This window comes from Nicotiana tomentosiformis, chromosome 7, assembly GCF_000390325.3.
Source record: "Nicotiana tomentosiformis chromosome 7, ASM39032v3, whole genome shotgun sequence".
Classification (NCBI taxonomy): Eukaryota; Viridiplantae; Streptophyta; class Magnoliopsida; order Solanales; family Solanaceae; genus Nicotiana; species Nicotiana tomentosiformis.
In genome coordinates, this window is record NC_090818.1 from 126,958,073 (window position 1) to 126,980,678 (window position 22,606).

General features: G+C 39.6%; 1 protein-coding gene across 1 annotated transcript in view; it reads left to right on the top strand.

Annotated features, from left to right (window-relative positions):
• Positions 1-22,606, top strand: part of LOC104120739 (uncharacterized) — a 105,173-nt gene that overhangs the window by 46,205 nt on the left and 36,362 nt on the right. Inside the window, exons 26-35 of the mRNA XM_070179739.1 lie at positions 9,563-9,973; positions 10,065-10,388; positions 10,550-10,681; positions 10,905-11,018; positions 11,479-11,663; positions 16,739-16,847; positions 16,920-17,063; positions 17,432-17,707; positions 17,904-18,521; positions 19,268-19,483. Coding sequence (XP_070035840.1) covers positions 9,563-9,973; positions 10,065-10,388; positions 10,550-10,681; positions 10,905-11,018; positions 11,479-11,663; positions 16,739-16,847; positions 16,920-17,063; positions 17,432-17,707; positions 17,904-18,521; positions 19,268-19,483 — 2,529 coding nt within the window. The remainder of the gene's footprint in view (positions 1-9,562; positions 9,974-10,064; positions 10,389-10,549; positions 10,682-10,904; positions 11,019-11,478; positions 11,664-16,738; positions 16,848-16,919; positions 17,064-17,431; positions 17,708-17,903; positions 18,522-19,267; positions 19,484-22,606) is intronic.

The window sequence follows — 22,606 nt, forward strand, 5'->3', positions numbered from 1 at the left end:
ATCGTCGATACCATTTCTTGGATTATTAACGCAAGATACTTGAAACCTCCTATCTTGGGGATGACATATGTATTAATCTTCACTTCCACATCTGACTCATATGACGCGTCACTGAATTTGCACTCCATGTACACTGTTTTAGTCTTGATCAACCTGAAATCTTTAAACTTTAGGGTCTATCTCCAAACCTCTAGTTTATCGCTTTCTCCGCTGCATGTCTCGTCAATCAATACTCTACAATCTGCAAATAACATACACCATGGTACCTCCCTTGAATATGCCGTGTCAATTCATCTATCACCACGGCAATTCCAAAATTATAAGTAATAAATAGCTAAACATGTCCTAACAATCAAGAGTATCATGCATGCCTTTAACAAAAAGAATGCGATGCAGACATGCGTACTGTGAGAAATAATGGGAAGAATATATTATTGATGTGTTAACTATAATACAATGGGCCTATTTACAACAATACATAATAGATACCCTAATTCTATTCCATGTGGAACTATACTTATTTACATTGCTATCTAACACTCTCCTTCAAGCCGGTGCATGCAAATCATATGTACCGAGCTTGTTACATATGTAACTAATATGAGGACCGATGAGGGACTTGGTGAAAATATCTGCAAGTTGATTATTCGACCTCACAAACTTTGTAGCAATATTTTTCGAGAGTATCTTTTCTCTGACAAAGTGACATCAATCTCAATGTGTTTAGTTGTCTCATGGAACACCGGATTTGATGCAATATGAAGGACATCTTGATTATCACACACAAGTTCCAGTTCTATCGGGCTGATTTCACCTAATGTCGACTCCTTGAGCAACTATTTGATCCAAACTAGCTCAATGTTGCCATGGCAATTGCTCAATATTCTAATTCTGCATTAGATTGAGTAACCACGTTCTGTGTCTTGCTATTCCAAGACACCAAATTTCCTCCTACTAAAACACAATATCTAGACGTAGAACGTCTATCAGATGGTGATCTTGCCCATTCAACATATGATGATCTGCCCATGGCCTCGATTCTCGAATAATAATCCTTTGCCTAGGCCTGATTTTATATACAATGCGGACAACTGCATTTCAATGGCTATCACAAGGAGAATCCATAAACCGACTCACAACACTCACAGGAAAAGAAATGTCAGGTCTAGTTAGTGTGAGGTAATATAACTTACCAACCAACCGCCTATATCTTGCAGGATCGCTAAGCGGCTCCCCCTGTCCTGGCAGAATTTTAGAACTCGAATCCATAGGAGTGTCAACGGGTCTGCAACCTGTCATTCATGTCTAACGCATACTTCCGTTGTGAGATCACAATACCGACCTAGACTGAGCGACATCAATACCTAGAAAATACTTTAACCTACCCAGATCCTTAGTCTGAAAGTGCTAAAAGAGATATTGCTGCTACTTAGTAATACCATCCTAATTATTGCCGGTAATAACAATATCGTCAACATAAATAATCAAATAAATACAGAGATTTGAAGCAGAATGCCTATAAAACACAAAGTAATTAGCTTCACTATGAGTCATGTCAAATTCCTGAACTGTGTTGAACTTACACACCAGGCTCGAGAAGACTGTTATAGACCATAGAGTGACCGATGCAATCGACATACAAGGCCACTTGACTTCACGTTCATCGCTCCGGCCAGATGTCTGTGATGAGATCACCGGGTGACCGGGTGTTGAAGTAAGGCGAAGTAATCGAGAGAAAAATGCATCAACTGTAGGACTAGCCAAAATCTTGTCGTGTACTGCATCAAGGTCATTAGGAACTCCAGCGAGTCTAAGAACTAGAAACATCTTCTGTCGTTGCTCTTGTTGCATTTCATATTAGCAGAAACGGGCATCAACTTCTCAACTTTTTCCACGACTGCTTGTACTTATTTCGAGTAAGTAGACATATCCAATTTCTGTTTCTTAAATTTGTCATTTGCGATATCACATCAGCGAGTCTTTTCTCAAACTAAATGACATGTCTGGAGTAGAGGAAACAAGACATCAATAGATCGCCACATGATACTACATAACTGAGCGTCGTTCTTCTTCCAAAGTGCTTTGGTCTTTTCCTCTCCCTCACTAGCTTTTTTGGTGAAGTGATCTTGAACACCTTGACCCTTATACCATATTGAAATAGAGGAAGCCGAAGCTAAAGATTTTGAACTTCCCATTATGGGCTCTGAAGTAATCATGAAGCTTGAATTTTCAGAACTCGTGTTTTAAGAACCAAATACATCAAATCCCAAAGATACCGTTGGATTGAAGAGAGGTCCTTGCAAAATATCGCCAACTAAAACAATCAACGGTATCTTGCTGAAACAGATGAAGGAAACAATGTTTCTGCTGGAAAATCACTGTAGTTGCCGGAAAATTTGCAAAGTTATCGGAATTAAAAAAAAGGACCGAGAGCCATCACAAAAAATGCTCCCAGGCACCTTTCCCGATGTTAACATCTCCTAACTTTTCCAGCTAGTTACACCACCTTCAAAGGGTTTTCGCTGGCAACGTCAACAACATTTCTTAGCGGTAATGGATGACAAGATGATATATTTTGCTGTGGGTTTCAAATCGTATGATATTACCAGGGATGAATCAAGGGCAGAGACATGGTACAACTGGACAGAACAAAGTTTTAACATGATCACAAGAACCTTTTTCAGCCAAAAGACGATGGAATGACTATGTTATGCCATCAAGGAAGCTTCGAAAATAAAAGGAAACTCCGTAAGACGATGGAAATTCCATGAAATTTTTTCAGAATTTTTCTGCTCGAGAAACTACAACAAATATGGTCGCTACATCAGTATTATTGGCTTGCAAGGCACTCAATACATGATGGATGGACATTGCATTTAAGACCTCAAACTTCATTAATTTCAAAGCCCAGAAGGCAGTTACATTTATTCCTAGGAATACAGTTGATGGCCTTCTTTACACAGAGACAATCAGAAGAAATAAATGGACTACTAGAGAAATAAATGAAGCCAATACTCAGGCCTGAGTATTGGCTTCATTTATTTCTCTAGTAGTCCATTTATCAGCATCTCAGAAGGACTCGACTCTTCTTAAAACGAACTCCTTTCAAGGAGTGTAGTGGGTAGTCTACCTTTTGGGATCTCTGACACTCCCACTCTTTCAGAAATTCGTCGATGGGCTAGTAGCACTTGGAAGCAGTCACACTCCACAAGTTTCTCCTTCAATGGTGGTCTCCAACGGTGGGCTCCTTCTCAAGATCTGATGATATTGGCAAAACCTGCATCAGGCTAGTGGGACTGCCTTTACACCTATGCTCTCAGAAATTTTTCAGAAAAGTGGGAGACTTGTGGCGGCTGGATTCAGACTGAAGAAGAAACGGAACTCAAAAATCATCTTAAATGGGCGAGGTTGCTGGTGAAAGGTAACCGAGATTTAATCCCAAAGATGGTCGACATAGAGCATGCAGGGATTATATTCTCGATTCATATTTGGTGCGAAGCTCCGGTGAGATTTTGTTTCGGCAATGGCAGTTTGGAGAAAGATCTGGACCAAAGGATAATATAGCAGCCTATAATAACAGGGGGAGGGGCTCAAGACTTTTTGCGATGGGATGGGGCACATGGGTTGTTCTAAGGAAGTACATCCTATGTCTAATGCTATAAAGGTCACACGTATTCTGGCACATGAGGAGGCTGAACCTTCTTCTGATCCTTTAATTAAAAGGCCCCAATTCAAATTAAAGAAGAATTTGGGCCCAGATTTTGGCCCAAAGCCTCATGGAGGACAAGTCCACTAATGGTCTTAAATCGGACATGAGGCCTGACCCACTGGTTGAAGAAATAACTGTTAACTCTCCTTCTTCTCCTATCTTTATACAAGATGCAACCCACCATACAAAACCAAATCTGGAGAACACGATCAAAACAACTGAAGAAGAAAGAAACTTAGAAACCCTAAGTAATGCATGCAACGAAGAAGACAACACGAATTCTGCCAAAGAAATAGCAAGTTCCTCGATCGACATACAGAACTCTAACAACATGCAAATCATCGTAGTAGGGGAAAAAACGACCTGGGCAATTGAAGTGGTAGAACCACTGAATATTCGAAACCAAGAAGTTGAGAAGGACCCCGAATTCGACACTCCTATTTGGATTCACCAGAATATCATCAAACTAAACAAAGAATTTGGTGTAGACTTCAAAGGATGTGAAAAGGAGGCCTATAGTTATTCGTGAAGATCGATCATAAGAGGCAAACAAACAAGGGCGACACAAATTTGATGGTGTCATCAACTCCAAAACCAAAGGGTTCCAAAGAGCTCAAAAGGTTGGATATAGGGAGTAACTTTTAAAGTAACGACACCAGAAGTAGGGGGTTTCCTTATCAATACAGATCAATGAAACTCAACATTATATCATGGAATGTAAGAGGTTTAAACAGGGCAAGGAAGAGAAGAATGATCAAGAGTTGCATCAACACCTGGAAAGCTGATATATGTTGCTTTCAGGAATCCAAATTAGAAAGAGACATCAAGAAAATTGTAAAAGATCTTTGGGCAAACAGATAGGGGAAATTTGCGCAGTTGGAAGCTAGTGGAACCGGGGGAGGCATCTTAATTATGTGGGATAACAGGATTTGGGAACGGGAAATCAGCAGCTTGGGATCCTTTCTATTTCTTGCAAATTCACTGGGAGAACCTAGGATTTTAGCTGGCATTTAACCTGTATTTATGCCCCAAATGATGGGCGGGGAAGATAAGAGGTTTGGTGGGAAGTTACTGCAGCTAGGGGCTTGTTCTTTGGCCCTTGGGTCATTTGGGGGGATTTCAACACAGTTCGATTCCCCTCAGAATAAAAAGATTGTACCAGATTCACTAGATCAATGAATGATTTCTCTGAATTCATTGAAGATATGGGCTTGGTGGACTTACAATTGTTTGGAGGAAGATTTACTTGGAGGAGAGGAGTTAGACATAATACTGCTACTAGACTACAAATTCTTGATCTCCGAAGATTGGGATGAGGGCTTTAGAAACATAAAACAATTGACTCTTCACAGGGTGACTTCTGATCACACCCGGCTTTTACTGCAATGTGGGAACTGGGAGCCAATTAAAACTTATTTCAAATTTGAAAATTGGTGGTTGAAGACAGAGGGATTCTCAGACAGAGTTAAAGACCGGTGGAGCTCAATTACATGTGAAGGAAGACCTGACTATATCCTAGCCTTCAAACTGAAAGCCTTGAAAGACAAACTTAGAAATTGGAGTAAAACTATTCAAGGGAACCTGGAGATGTAGAAGCTCTGTATGACCACCCAATGGTCTGAGCTAGATTAGATTTAAGATTACAGGAACTTAAATGAGGAGGAAGTACTCACCAAAGCTGCACTTGCTGTGGAGTTTGAGGAAATTGCTAGACATGAAGTGGTGGCATGGAGGCAAAGATCCAGGGCAACATGGTTGAAACAAGGAGATAAGAATACTAAGTTTTTCCACTGAACAACTAATGCTCGCACGAGGCAAAACAACATCGACCAGCTAGAAATAGAAGGACAATCTATGAGGAACCTTGCCGACATAAAAAAAGAGATTGTAACATTCTATCAAAGCTTGTACTCAGAAGCAGAAGAGTGGAGACCTCAAGGCAACCTCAGAGTATGCCTCACAATCACCGCAAAAGAAAATTATATGCCACAAAGTCCATTTGAAGCTCAAGAAATCTGGAGCAATGTCGAAGCATGCGCCGGAGACAAAGCTCCTGGCCCTGATGGCTTCTCCATGGCTTTTTTCACTCATTACTGGGAGGTGGTCAACACTGATGTTATAGCAGCTCTTCAGAACTTCCATGAAGGAGGGGTCTTCGAGAAAAGCTTCAATTCCACTTATGTGGCCTTGATTCCAAAGAAGAAGGGTGCAAAAGAACTGAAAGATTTCAGACCTATAAGTCTTATAGGTAGTATCTACAAAATTATCTCAAAGTTACTGACCGAGAGACTTGAGAATGTCGTGCACAAACTGGTAGACATTCAACATATGACCTTTATCAAAGGTAGACAGATTATGGATGCTATTCTCATTGCTAATGAGTGTATAGATGCTAGAATTAAAAGCAAGAAATCAGGAATACTATGCAATCTAGACATCCAGAAGACCTTTAATAATCTAAATTGGAACTTTCTGCTTGGACTTCTGGTAAAGATGGACTTTGGAGATAAATGGGTCAACTGGATCAAGTTCTGCATAAGCACAGTAAGATTCTCTATCCTTGTAAATGGTTCCCCAGCTGGTTTTTCCCCATCACAGAGAGGGCTAAGGAAGGGTGATCCCCTATCTCCTTTCCTATTCATTATTGCAGCGGAAGGCCTAAATGACATGTTGAAAACTGTTCAAACAAACAACTGGATCAAGGGTTTCAATGTGTCTCACAGGGCAGATAGCAACCTGGAAATTACACACCTACAATATGCAGATGACACACTGGTGTTTGTGATGCTGACAGAGAACAACTGAAGACGATGAGGGTGATTTTCATTATATTTGAAGTTATTTCCGGGTTGCACATTAAATGGAGCAAGAGCCACTTCTATCTAGTTAATGAGGTTAATGGATTTCAAGAACTGACTAATATCCTACGACGGAAGATAAAGGAACTACCTGTTATTTATTTGGGTATGCCTTTGAGAGCCAAGAGCAAGTCAAAGGGAATTTGGAATGAAGTTCTGAAGAAATGTGCAAAGAAGCTTGTCAACTTGAAAAGTCAATACTTATCTTTGGGTGGTAGGCTAATCTTGATCAACAGTGTACTTGATGCCTTACCTACTTATATGATGTCTCTTTTTCCCATCCCTCCTAACGTGGTCAAAAGAATAGATGCAATGAGAAGAAACTTTCTGTGGCAGGGCAATAGTGACAACAACAAAATTCATTTGGTCAAATGTGATACTTTAACAATGAGCAAAAAGGAAGGGATCACGAATCAGGAATCTGAGAATACTAAATCAGAGCTTAAATATGAAGTGGCTTTGGAGATATGCTTCTAATGAAACCTCACTTTGGAAGGAAGTAATCAAAAGAAAATATGGAGTAGAAGGAAATTGTACAACCAGACCATTGAACAGCCCTTAATGGGTAAGCCTCTGGAAGTCTATCAGGAACTTGTGGCCAAAGTTCAGAAACAAAGCCAAGTTCAGAATAGGTGATGGCCTGAAAACTTCCTTTTGGGAAGACAACTGGCTTGGTCAAAACACACTGAAGGAGCTATACCTTGACATCTACAACTTGAACCTACAACAAGGAGCTACTGTTGGAGAGATATGGTCAACTCAAGGTTGGAACCTCAGCTACAGAAGACTTTTTTAATGATTGGGAAATTGCAAGGATAACAGAATTCTACAACACATTGAATCAGTTCAAGGGGGCAACTTTCTCTGAAGATTGTATCTTTATGGCAAGGGAACAAGCAAGGAAACTTTACAGTCAAATCAGCATACAAGGAATTCAACCTAGCTAACAGCCAGATTGGTTCCTGACTATGGAAGCTAATTTGGAAAGTCAAAATTCCATTCAAAGTTGCCTGCTTTACATGGCTGTTGGCTAGAAAATTAGTTTTCACACAGGACAATCTCGTCAGGAGGGGCTCTTAACTATGCTCCAAATGCTACTTATGTGGTGAAGAAACTAAGACAATCAACCATCTTTTTTAACACTGCAAGATTACAGAGCAAATATGGAGGGTTTTTATTAATTTGAAAGGGATCATGTAGGTAATGCCTAGGGGTATATTGGATGTTTTAAGATGCTGGAGCAAACATGGTACTTCCCCCAACCAGAAAGAGATGGAAGATTGTCCCACCCTGCATTTGGTGGACAATTTGGTTAGAGAGAAACCAAAGATGTTTTGAACATAGAAGAAGCACTATCCAAAAATTGATAATGAAATGCTTACTCCTTTTCCACTTTTGGTGTAAACAAGAGTATTTGGAATATCCATAATCTATTATTGAATTTTTAGGAACCTTATAGTGTAGAAATCTGGATCTTCATATACCATTTTTTGTAAATTGGGTAACTGTTTCCCTTAATGCAGTCAATATATATATACAAAACTTGTTACCTTCTCAAAAAAAGAAAATAGTATGGGTAGGTTCGAAATCGCTGGACGACCAAACTGTCATGAAGGACTTTTGTCAAAAACTGGCCTGAAAGTGCCTCCCGCGCTGGCAGGTGAGACGGAATCTCGTCGAAATTTTTTCTTTGGGCAGCACGTGAGGGTGCGTGGGGTGGAGGGAGTTGTGCCGGAAAGTTTTTTACGGGTTGGTCACTGGAGGCTGATCTACCTCGTGGTGGTGTTGGCTTTTGCACAATATCGACGGATAAAAAATTTCCGATTAATTGATTTTTCTTCCCGGAATCACTGGAATTTTTGCATAGCGATGAATCTCTCACGGTGGCTCTGATACCATGTGAGAAATAATGGAAGAAATATATTATTGATGTGTTAACTATAATACAATGAGCCCTATTTATAACTATACACTATACATACTCTAGTCCAATTCCACGTGAGATTACTTATTTACATAGCTATCTAACACGTACACACTAAGAGAGACACATTTTATGGATATGCCTACACATGCGCACACTCAGAACTTCGCATGGATATGTGTCTAATAAATCTTTATATAAAAGATGTTACCAACAATCTAGTAATAGTCAAAGCTGTGTGTTCATAATCTCCTTACTGTGCTTTGTCGTACATTTGTACGAGATTTGTATTTCAGCTGTCTGGTGTTTGACTGAATGCTTGCTTCCCTGTCTTTGGTCAATAAGTTATAGAAAAATTGTTGATATATGACTTTGGTTGTCAATTGAATTACCGTAATATTGAATATTGATAGGAAAGGAAGGGCTGGTAAAAGGGTTTTCAGATTTGAGATCCTGTTAGTGGAATTCAATGAACTGCGAAATATTCTCAACCTTGTAGATTGAAATGATGTTCTGATCTTGAAATATCAACGTGGTATTCTATGCATGCTATAGGATAAGCATCATGAGGAGAAGTTACAAGTTTGATTATCTGATGCCAACAAGCTCACATCTAAGCCTTTTATTTTGCAAAGCTATGAAGGACAATTTTGTAAACATTTCTGCATATTGTTATATTCAGAATTAGTCTTCTTTATAAAGTTCAAATTTGTATCTCGAAGTGGAACTTACTCAAGAATTTAAAGGGAACAAGGACTTGCCATGTAGCTGCAATAGCTCTTTGGTTCTTGCATGTCTGACAGACCATATTCTGCAGGTTATGCAGTCAGGAGGGATTTTAGTATTGTGGACTTCACTCATGTTCATGTAGACGATAACCCTTTTCTATGTACAGATTGTTAAATGCATGTGGAATCAAGAACCCTGTTAACAATTTAGTTTCAAATGCTGTCTTGTGAAACTCCTTTCACAATTTAGCTTTAATTAGTGATAGTTAAACTGAAATTCATCAGATACTATGCATCGTTGTTTTAAAAATTAAACATTAAATGGAGTTATATTCTTTACCAGGTGCGTGTATTGCATTCTGAAGGTGACTTGACAGTAAAGATGAAACTGCACTCCTTGAAAATTAAGGATGAACTTCAACGTTCTTTATGTTCGGGTCCCCAATATCTGGCTTGCTCTGTTTTGGTGGATCATGGTGCTGCCAGCTGTCCTGACCCCTTGGAACCTCATGGGAAAGAGCTACCTTTGATGGTAATAGAAGAGGATGATATTTTCAAGGATGCCTTGCCAGATTTCTTATCCTTTACAGATTCTGCTGAAGCTACTACCCCTGAGAAGGAGCTATTGAGGGGAAGAAGTGTTCCTGGTGATATTTTCTATGAGGCATTGGGGTCTGATGACTCTGATTTTGTGTCTCTAACATTTATAACAAGGACTCCTGATTCTCCTGATTATGATGGCATAGATACGCAGGTAGCATACTTGACTTGAATATAGCTTTCTTGAAGGAGTAAAAGCTGGAGAGATTCACTTACCTGTTGCTTTTCCCTTTGAAAAATTTCAGATGAGTGTTCGTATGTCCAAGCTGGAATTCTTTTGCAACAGACCTACTCTTGTTGCTTTGATCGATTTTGGCTTTGATCTGAGTTCAGGAAATAACATGTTAAATAATAAAGATCTCCCGAAAGATCCAGATGAATCTTCAGTGAACAAAGAGAAAACAGAAGAACAGGGCCATACACATGTCAAAGGGTTGCTTGGTCGTGGAAAAGACCGTGTTGTGTTTTTTCTAAACATGAATGTTGACAGTGTTACAGTGTTCCTCAATAAGGAGGATGGTTCTCAGCTTGCTATGTTTGTGCAAGAAAGTTTTCTGCTGGATATTAAGGTGGGACCCTTGCATGATGCTAAATTCATATTGCTTTTTCTCTCTTTTGAATTTTGATTGGCCATTCAGACATTCTTGTTGGATTCCCACATATGATCGCAGTTTTAGAATTTATGCCTTTATATTTTTTGTCCTGATATTTTACTTTTATATCTGACAAGGTTCATCCAAGTTCTACTTCCATAGAAGGTACCCTTGGAAACTTCAGGCTATGTGATCTAACACTTGGCTCCGACCAGCGATGGGGTTGGCTATGTGATATTCGTAATCAAGGGGCTGAATCACTCATTCAGGTATTCAGTTATTTCTTTGAACAGAATTTTCAAGCCACCACCATTTCATGGATGGGAGTCAGTTGACCAATTTCTCTCATATTTATGCACACACACACACACACACACACACACACATATAGAATATGCGATTAACTGGGGTTCTGTCGTAGCTACCTGTTTTTAATCTCTTAAACAGATATTTCGACTTCTTTGTACTAAGATGATTTCTCCTTTGCATCAGTTTGTATTTAAGTCTCATAGTACAGAAGATGATGATTATGAAGGATATGACTACAGCTTGCGGGGTCGACTTTCAGCAGTTCGTATAGTTTTCCTTTATAGGTTTGTTCAAGAGGTAAGCCTTTTAGTTCTTTAACATATAAAACTTGCTCTTTCCATTTGCCTTCTTTGTGACTTAGCATTTCTTGATGCATTGCTCTAATTATAACTAGTGGGTATTCTCACTGTCAACTGTGTGGTATGATTTCTTTCAGTACAATACAAAAGAACGTAATCGTTTTTTTTGGAGGTGAACATGTACTTCCACATGGACCTGGAAAGCGCTAGATCAGTTTTTGGTTCCTTAAGTTTTCTAAATCAGAACATTATGAATGAAAGCAGGATTAGACATCATGCATTCGTGGACCTTCCACGTGGATGTCTGATAGATGATAAGAGTTGTTAGGTTTTTCCTCTGTATATTATACTAGGTTTTGTTTCGTCAATCGGAGGGATACTTTCACGGTATGTATGTCTGCATGAAAATTTTGGATTGTTATAGGAACTGAGAGATTCGTGCCTTTTCTATTCTGCAGATTACTGCGTACTTCATGGAGCTTGCCACACCCCATACTGAGGATGCTATTAAACTCGTTGATAAAGTGGGAGGGATTGAATGGTTGATTCAAAAATATGAGGTTGATGGAGCCTCTGCAATAAAGCTGGACCTTTCACTCGATACTCCCTTAATAATTGTCCCAAGGAATTCCAGAAGCGAAGAGTCAGTCATTAACCTACTATCTTTATTTATTCGAACTCTAGCTTGTCTACATTATGCATTTGTCAATTTAGAGTTTTGTCTTTCCTGGAAACTAGGACACTTAAAATTGAATGTCATCTTCCAGCTATTTAGCTGTTCAAACGGTTGTTTGTCTGCATTATGCAATTTCAGTTAAGAGTAGTTTTTTCCCTGAAAATGAGATGCCTCATATTGAAATAGGAAGTTATTTGGTGCAATAGCTCTAATAGCTTGGACTCTTTTTTTTCGATAATCGGGAAATCCCCGAGGGTCAGCCGGCGCACGGTTCAACACGTAGAAATGGCGTGGGATAGCCACTTTTTAACATGGTATTTAGTTTTTATCCAGTATTTTTAATGCTGAGCAAAAATAGCCATTACTCTATTAAAATTAATACGAAAAGACGTTGTTACCCTTTCTTCACGAGTGTTGTGTAAATATTAAGGACATGGTGTCCTTAACATTTACACTGCACACATGAAGTTAAGGACGCCATGTCCTTAACATTTACACGGCACATATGAAGTTAAGGACATGATGTCCTAAAGTTTAACAACGGAAGGTGCAAATACATGACACTTTGTCCTTAATATTTACACAACATTCATGAAGTTAAGGACACCATTTACACAACACTCATAAAGTTAAGGACACTATGTCCTTAACATTTACACTGCACACATGAAGTTAAGGACACCATGTCCTTAACATTTACACTGCACACATGAAGTTTAGGACATGAGATCCTAAAGTTTAACAACAGAAGGTGCAAATACAAGTTAAGGACATTATGTCTTTAACATTTACACTGCACACATGAAGTTAAGGACGCCATGTCCTTAACATTTATACTGCACATATGAAGTTAACATGATGTCCTAAAGTTTAGAAACGGAAGGTGCAAATACAGGACACTTTGTCCTTTATATTTACACAACATTCATGAAGTTAAGGACGCCATGTCCTTAATATTTACACATCACCCATGTCTAGCACAGTGGTATTTTTCGTTCGGGCGGGTAAAAATTTATTAAGCACTGGCTAAAGAGTAAATACATTTTAAACAGTGGCTAAAGAGTAAAGACATCTCTAATTAGTGGCTAACTGTGCACTTCCTCCGTTCAACACTCGGTGGATAATGGGCATGTCTCTCTACTTTTCTCCACTTAAATACTAGGCTTTATGTCTGAGAAACTTTGGAGCTCGTGACATGCACCTAACCCACATATTACTCGTTGTGCTCTTACCAGAACCATAGCTCAGGTGGGAACCTCTGATAATTAGGACTCTTACAATGACTTCATTACATGATGCTATGCTGTTTTGTAAGTGCATGTATATAGTTGTGCTTTTGGAGTTCAGAGATTTTGCTTACACCTCTGACAATATACCACCTTATCACTAATTCCTGAAGTACTTAATCTAATTGAACCTTGCTTAACCCAATGATTTGATGAGCTGCAAGAAATGATAATTGGGCAATTGTGGAGGATGATCTTTTAGTGTTCTGCCGTTTTCTCTTTCCGTATTGCTGGGTTTATCTGGCAAAAGCTCCACTCGAATCAATTGGTCTTCTGAAAAAGTTAAGAAAGGCTTAGTAGCGCCAGAATCTTGCACTATACCCAAAAAATTAGGAAGGTGCCAGAAGGTTCTGGCTTTCAGTTGGGAACACCTTGTTATGCGAGAAGGTTCTCACAATTGTTTTTTGTTTTTGATAATCCAGTAAATATCGAGGGTCAGTGAGGCATGGATAATGGCTCACAAGCTTATGCACATATTTTCACCTCTTGCTCCTTTATTAGCCTTTCTTACACATTATTTTTCTTTCTTAAGATCACTCCTTTTCTTTGCCCCATTTCCTGTATTTTTGATTCTACACTGATCTTGGTTGCCTTATGCTCTCTATCATTTTTTATAAGGTAAATAATTTTTATAAATATTGGGAAATCTCGAAAAGAAATCTATTGATCCTGTCCCAATTGGTTGGATCATTGGTGTGATGATTTATTTCATAGGCAAATTTTTTAGTATTTTTTTTTTAATTTCATAAGTAGCATTAAATATATCCATCTCCAATATACGAGCAGTATTCCCAAAAGTAGAGAATCTACAACAGATGAATCTCTAGAGACGACATTCTATCTTCTATACACAGTAGAACTTCATGGATGCACCAAAAAGAAACTAGGAATGAGAGGGTATTTTTGAAATGTTACATAGTGGTTCTCTATGCCATCAAAAGATCTCCTATTTCTTTCCTTCCACAGCATCCACATAAGTACTAGTAGGTCCTGCAGTGGTTTCAGTTAGTATCAGGACTCAAAAATCAACATCGGCAAGTGTGAGATTTTCCCGGTAGGTGAGGTTACTAATATTGATGCCTTGTCTGGTGTTCTCAGATGCAAAGTGAGCTCCCTTCCCACTACTTACCTGGGCCTCCCTTTGGGCGCTTCATATAAGGATACTACGGTTTGGAATCTAATGATCGAACGGGATGAAAAAAGATTAGCAGGGTGGCAGAAACGGTATTTGTCAAAAGGAGGTAAGGAAGTGCTTATCGAAAGCACTTTATCGAGTATGCCCACCTATTACTTATCACTGTTGCAAGCACCGGTGAGCATCACAGAAAAATTGGAGCGACTTCAAAGGAACTTTCTGTGGGATGCGGCGGATGGAACTAGAAAGTTTCATCTAGTGAATTGGCAGACAGTCACTTCCCCAAAGAAGTGGGGTGGACTTGGAGTGAAAGATATTATGGTATTTAACAGAGCTTTAATGGGAAAGTGGTTGTGGAGATTCGGGGTAGAAGAGCATGCTCTATGAAAGGAGGTCATAGTAGAAAGTACGACTCAACGGGAGGGGGTTGGAGGACCAAGGCGATCACAACACCTTTTGGGTGTGGCATGTGGAGGAGCATCATGAAGAATTGGGAAGCATTCAGTGGCAACATCACTTACAGGGTGGGAGATGGAAGGAGAATCAGCTTTTGGAATCATAGGTGGTGTGGAGAGGATACTCTGAGGGTCTCCTTCCCCCACGTCTTCAGAGTTTCAAACCAGAAAGAACTGATGGTCCAACAGATTCGCAAGGAGCATGAAGGGGGGTAATGTGGGACCTCTCTTTCAGGAGGAACATGCAAGATTAGGAGATTGTGGAGCTCCAAGTTTTGTTGGCGCTGCTATACGGGCAAGACAGGCTTCAGCCATCCTGTGACTCTTGGAGATGGGGCTTGCGTGGCGATGGTTTGTTCACCGTAAAGTCCTTTTACCAGAGTATGTTGGTGAGAGAGGAGGCTACTTTTCCATACTCCTTGATCTGGATTTCTAGGGCACCCACGAGGGTGTGCTTTTTTGCATGGCTAGCGGCAAGGGGAGTGATCTTGACTGCTGAAAATCTCCGAATAGAGGGGAATTACACTTGTTAGTTGGTGCTACATGTGCAAAAGCTCAGGGAAGAAGTTGATCACCTTATGTTGCATTGCCATGTGTCCTCTGCTTTGTGGAGGGCAATCCTGAATATTTTTGGTGTTCAATGGGTGATGCCAAGCACTGTAAAGGAAATGTTACATAGCTGGGGCGGTTTTCGTAGAAGAAGAAAGCAGAAGGCGTGGAAGTTCGCCCCGTTAGCTCTCATGTGGGTAGTATGGGGGGAGAGAAATAGGAGAGTTTTTGAGGAGATTGAGTCTCCTTTTTCACATCTTAAGAATAGTCTTTTATCTTTGATCGCTTTTTGGTGCACTCATTTAGCCCCTACTTGTATAGAAGATTGGGCGTTTTTTGTAGAGAATCATGTTCTGATGTAAATTCTCTACGTCTTTGGTATACTTCGTGTATACGGGAGTTCTCTCCCTTTTGATTAATACAATTTACCTTATCAAAAAAAAAAGGTACTAGTAGGACAAAACCCTAAGCTCTTTGACTTCTCTTCCTTCTTCTAAATTTCCAGCAGGAGAGTCACTCTTTCACTGTGCTCGGTATCGCCCATGGCATCTTGAACCATCTGAAAATCGCATACTACAAGCGAGTTACCACCGAACAATGTATTACAAGGTGGTCCATATCTTCACCTGAACATTTGCAGATGAAGCACCAATTGACATATGTACTCTGTTAAGAGTCTCATATTGGTTGAAGGATGTGTTGTCTGTCTTCTTATATGGTCTTAGGCCATCCTCACCTCATGAGCAAATTTTTTGTGGTTGAGTTAACCCAAGGTCCATTCTCTTAACATGGTATCAGAGCCAGACCCATCCCTGTTATTGTATTTCTTAATGTTGGGCCCCCATATGATGTTATCCACCGTCTATTTGACATGCAAGGGAATGCAGGGGACTATTAAGAGTCTCACATTGGTTGAGGGCTTGGTTGTCTGTACTTTTATATTGTCTTGGACAATCCTTACCTCATGAGCTAGCTTTTAGGGTTGAGTTTGGTCCGAGGTCCATTTTCTTAATGTAATCCACCTTTTCCTTAAACTTTCAACTGTCAATATAATTCCCCGCGCTGCAAATCAAGTGAAAAAACACGCCTTCCTTGGTGCCCTGGGAATCCAAACCGATAAATGTGGAAAAAGAAACTCTTCCCTCACTAAAAGCTTATAATAAAATGACTTTACTGAAAACAAACCATCTCTTCTCACCCTCTATTTCCATGCGTCCTGAATAACCTGAGATGTTGCTATCTCTATCATCTAACCGACTGGCGAATGCCTAATTGTATGTGCATATTCTCAAATAAGACAGAACCAATAAGTTTCATGTCAAAAATATGCAAACATGTTTTGATGTTGGATAAATTGAATCTCTTTTTCCTTACTGACTATTGCCACTATGTTCTACATACTACTGCTTGCTCTTCCCCTCGTTTTTTTTCCTATCTATTTTCTTGATCGTATGTTTTTCACTTTGTAAGCCAAAGGTTTTTAGCAATTTCTTTGTATACTTGAATTCAAGTACAAAGGTCTTCAGTTCTCTAGGCTTTAGCACTTGTGCCATTTGTTTTCTAGTGCAGTTCATTTCAATTAATTTGCGAAGACAAATATGTTTCCTTTATGTGCAGTTTCATGCAACTTGATCTTGGCCATCTGCGTGTCCAAAATGAATTTTGTTGGTTTGGGTTCCCCGAAAAAGATCCTTCAGCTGTCCATCTCGATATTCTTGATGCAGAGGTACTTGATTTCTGCTTTTAACAATCTTGGAATAAAACATAGCACTTTCTAAAATCTTTTGTACCATTTCAGATTTTGGGGATTAACATGGCCGTGGGGATCAACGGATGTATAGGCAAACCAATGATACGTGAAGGCAGAGATATTCATGTTTATGTTCGGCGCAGTTTGCGAGATGTTTTCAGGAAGGTCCCTACATTTGTTCTGGAAGTAAAGGTTGTTGTTCTGTCAGTAACCTTCCTATTCATGGTTTCATATTGCTTTATGTGTAATATAATATTTTTTAGATCATATGCTGTTATATTAATTTTTCTATGACTCGTATTTATTTGCGGCTCATTATATTTTGTCTTAGCTTGTTATATTTTATTTACAAGTCAGTTTACCATTATTTGGACTGTCGCTGGGCAGAGGTTTCTTGGTTCAGCATTTGCTGTTTTTCTCATTTTCATTAGAGCCCAAAAGTTGATACCTTTTAGGTTTTTTTATTTTTATTTTTTTAAATTTTAATACGTTATACTTTTTTAGGGTTTGATATTCCTTATGTTATAAGTCTTAGTGTTTATTTTGGGTTTTTGAAACAGGTTGGTTTGTTACACGGTGTGATGTCAGATAAAGAATATAATGTCATTCTTGATTGTTTCTACATGAATTTCTCTGAGAACCCAACACTTCCACCTAGTTTCCGCAGCAGCACATCTGCTTCAAAAGATACAATAAAAATGCTAGCTGATAAGGTGAACGTGAACAGTCAAATACTCCTATCACGAACGGTTACCATAATGGCTGTGGAAGTGGGCTATGCCTTGCTGGAGTTGTGGAATGACACTCATGGGGGGTCATGCTTGGCTCATGTTGCGGTGAGTGGTTGTGTATGTGACACTAAATTATGATATGTACAGTCTGGACATTGTATTTGAGCTCGGTCTGACATTTTGCTTCTTTCTTCTCCCCCTTTCTCTTTTTTTTTTTCTTTTTTCAGTTGCAAGTTGTGGTTTGGTAATTTTGTATCCATGTCGGATTTTACCTTATTGTGGCTCTTCACTGTCTTTGCAGCTTGAAGGTCTTTGGGTGTCGTACCGAATGACATCTTTATGTGAGGCGGACCTTTACATAACTATCCCAAAGTTCTCTATTTTAGATATTCGCCCAGATACAAAGCCTGAAATGAGGCTGATGCTTGGGTCGTGCATTGATGCTCATTCACAGAACTCTCCTGAAACTGATGTTGGATTTCCAACTTCAACAATGTTTGTGATGGACTGCAGATGGAGATTGTCATCTCAATCATTTGTTCTTCGGATACAGCAGCCTCGTATTCTTGTTGTACCAGACTTCCTACTATCTGTTTGTGAGTATTTTGTGCCATCTTTGGGAGCGCTAACTGGTAGAGAGGAGATCATGGATCCCAAGAATGATCCTATTAGCAAAAACAACAGCATAATCCTCTCTGCTCCTCTTTATGAGCAGAAAGAGGATCTAGTAATATTATCTCCCAATAGACAGCTAGTTGCGGATGCTGTAGGGATTGATGAGTACACGTATGATGGTTGTGGAAAAACAATACGCCTGACCGATAAGGTGGAAGTGAAGGGGATCCATTCATCAGGAATTCAACATATCATCATTATTGGACGTGGCAAGAGACTGAGATTTGTGAATGTGAAAATTGAGGTACTAACAACTCTACCTTAGAAAATGCCAATTTAGAGAGCATCCTTACACAGCAACTGCTGTACCATCAGTGCTATCTTGATTGTGGAGGGGATATTCTCAATAGTTTCTGTGTATCTTGTTGTTCTTTTGCAAGAAAGCAATAATGTTTATCTCCTTCCCTGATCCCCGGAGAATAAGCTGATACTTTTGGGCATAAAAACCTTTGTGATGCTTTCTTTATTTTTCCTGATGTAATTTTATAACTTATTGATATGATGCGGAAACCCCGGAAATAAGGAGTAACTAAAGTGGAGAAGTTTACAAAAAGACATGATTTTGCATAAGAGTATCCATGTACTGATTGATAACTGGAAAATTATAGGTGCTCCTACAATATACTAAAATTAAAAGCATTATTGTTCTGAGAGACGGTCACCTTAGTTGCCATGCTCTGTCCTTGTACCCAGTGTACATCTTGAATTTCTGCTTTTCCCCCCTCTTTCCTTATCCATTCCTTTGTCCCTTTTGTGTTTTTTTCATTTCTATACACTTTAATATTTTTTATTAGTTGGCTTGTTGCCTTTGTGAGTGCCAAATTCCTTTGTCCCTTTTATGTTTTTTTCATTTCTATACACTTTAATATTTTTTATTAGTTGCCTTGTTGCCTTTGTGAGTGCCAACGTGGATGATCACCCTTCCTGGTCATAGAAAAGCTCCTAGTCTTTTGAAAATGACGCCGTGCCCTTAATTTGTTTATTATGCAGAATGGTTTGCTTTTAAGGAGATATACTTACCTGAGCAACGAAAGCAGCTATTTGGTCTGCCAAGAGGATGGTGTCGACATAATGTTTTCTGAGAGTAATTCTGACAATGATGAAAATGGTATGAAGTCCATGGAAGATTTGTTATATAATTCAGATGCTTCCGATTTTGACCCTAATGGATCTAGTAAAATACAAAGCTTCAGTTTCGAGGCTCAGGTAAATCAGTAATGTTAAATTGATTTTAAATTCTCTGTGATCTATTATATATTTTTGTGTTTCTTCATATGTAAATTGTGGTCGTGATATTACAATGTTAGCCTTTGTTTATTTATTTCCAGTTGTACTTTGGGATATAATTTTCTTTATTAGCAGAAGCTGAATACAATTGGGTGCCTAACAACAAAACAATAAAATAAAACAAACCCAGCATTTTCTATCTTTAAGACCTACCACCTGAAAACTGAGTCTTTTCTTCCATTCTCGTTATTGTCTTGATTGCATTTATTACGGGAACTCCGACTCTATCAAGTATTATTTCATGATACAAGAGGTCCATCTTACCTATTTATAAGATGGAAATTGTTAGTTTACAGCATGTATGTAGTGTAGTATTGTCCCACATTGGTAGAAGAGTACTATGTCGTTGTATAGTATAGCTATAAATAAGGACCTCTTGTATTGTATTGTTCATCTAATATCAATAACATATTTTCTCCCGTACCTTCTCACATGGTAATGAGAGCAATTGTGAGAGACTTATCGCTGTGCATAAATTCCAGCGATTCCGGGAAAGAGAAATCGCTGTGCATAAATTCCAGCGATTCCGGGAAAGAGTAATCAGATCTTTTTTAAGTTTGTTTTCTATCTGCTTCATTTCCGTCAGTGTTGTGCAAAATCCAACACTACCACAAGAGTCGTCACTGTCCGGCGACCAAACCCCAGTGAAAAACTCCGGCAGCAGCCTCCTCACGTGCCTCCACGCGCCACCAAAAGCTCACGCGCCGGCGCGTACGACCACTTCCGGCCATTTTTTTGAAAATCTTCCTTCAGAACAGTTGGGTCGTCTGGTAATTCCGATCCTACCCCTACTGTTTTCATTTCATTCCGACGACTTTGAGTTTTTTCCGGTAGCTACAGTACTATTCCGGCAGCTACAGTATTTCAGTATTCTGTTTCTGTGTTTCCGTACACTGTTTCAGTGGATTACAGTTGATTCTTTCTCCTATTTGGTAATAATTTGCAACAATGTCTTTGGGATTTGATGCTTTTGGGTCTAGAAACATGAGTTCTGGAAGCTCTAGTGCTATTATTACCTCGGAACCTTTAATGGGAGGTTCAAACTACTTAGCTTGGGCTTCATCTGTCGAGTTATGGTGTAGAGGTCAAGGTGTTCAGGATCATCTAATCAAACAGTCTAGCGATGGAGATGAAAAGGCAATAGCACTTTGGGCAAAAATCGATGCTCAGTTATGTAGCATCTTGTGGCGATCTATTGATTCCAAGTTGATGCCCTTGTTTTGTCCATTCCAGACATGCAGGACCGCAGTACGGGACAGACAATTGGTACAGGACGTGAATCAGAAGGTCTTTACTACCTTAACTCACTCAGTCCTTCCACAACATGTCTAGTTATAGATCCTCTAGATCTAATCCACAGACGTTTAGGACATCCGAGTTTATCCAAACTTCAGAAGATGATGCCTAGTTTATCTAGTTTGTCTACATTAGATTGTGAGTCGTGTCAACTTGGGAAACATACTCGAGCCTCCTTTTCGCGTAGTGTTGAGAGTCATGTAAAGTCTGTCTTCTCCTTAGTTCATTCTGATATATGGGGTCCTAGTAGAGTCAGTTCATCCTTGGGATTTCGTTATTTTATCAGTTTCATTGATGATTATTCAAGATGTACTTGGCTTTTCTTATTGAAAGATCGTTCTGAGTTATTTTCTATATTCCAGAGTTTCTGTGCTGAAATCAAAAACCAATTTGGTGTTTCTATTCACATTTTTCGCAGTGATAATGCCTTAGAATATTTATCTTCTCAATTTCAGCAGTTTATGACTTCTCAAGGAATTATTCATCAGACATCTTGTCCTTATACCCCTCAACAAAATGGGGTTGCTGAGAGAAAGAATAGGCACCTTATTGAGACTGCTCGCACACTTCTAATTGAATCTCGTGTTCCGTTGCGTTTTTGGGGCGATGCAGTTCTCACAGCTTGTTATTTGATTAATCGGATGCCTTCATCTCCCATCAAGAATCAGATTCCGCATTCAGTATTGTTTCCCCAGTCACCCTTATACTCTCTTCCACCTCGTGTTTTTGGGAGCATGTGTTTTGTTCATAACTTAGCCCCTGAGAAAGATAAGTTAGCTCCTCGTGCTCTCAAGTGTGTCTTCCTTGGTTATTTTCGTGTGCAGAAGGGATATCGTTGTTATTCTCCAGATCTTCGTAGGTACCTTTTGTCAGCTGACGTCACATTTTTGAGTCTAAACCTTTCTTTACCTCTGCTGACCACCATGATATATTTGAGGTCTTACCTATACCGACCTTTGAGAAGTTTACTATAGCTCCTCCTCCACCTTCGACCACAAAGGTTTCATCCATACCAACCGTTGAGGAGTCTAGTGTTGTTCCCCCTAGTTCCCCAGTCACAGGAACACTACTCTTGACTTATCATCGTCGTTTGCGTCTTCCATCAGGCCCAACTGGTTCTCGTCCTGACCCTGCTCCTGCTGCGGACCCTGCTCCTAGTACATCGATTGCACTTCGGAAAGGTATACGGACCACACTTAACCCTAATCCTCATTATGTCGGTTTGAGCTATCATCGTCTGTCATCTCCCCATTATGCTTTTATATCTTCTTTGTCCTCGGTTTCCATCCCTAAGTCTACAGGTGAAGCGTTGTCTCGTCCAGGATGGCGACAGGCTATGAGTGACGAGATGTTTACTTTACATACAAGTGGTACTTGGGAGCTTGTTCCTCTTCCCTCAGGTAAATCTACTGTTGGTTGTCGTTGGGTTTATGCAGTCAAAGTTGGTCCCGATGGACAGATTGATCGACTTAAGGCCCGTCTTGTTGCCAAAGGATATACTCAGATATTTGGGCTCGATTACAGTGATACCTTCTCTCCCGTGGCTAAAGTGGCTTCAGTCCGCCTTTTTCTATCCATGGCTGCGGTTCGTCATTGGCCCCTCTATCAGCTGGACATTAAAAATGCCTTTCTTCACGGTGATCTTGAGGATGAGGTTTATATGGAGCAACCACCTGGTTTTGTTGCTCAGGGGGAGTCTCGTGGCCTTGTATGTCGCTTGCGTCGGTCACTTTATGGTCTAAAGCA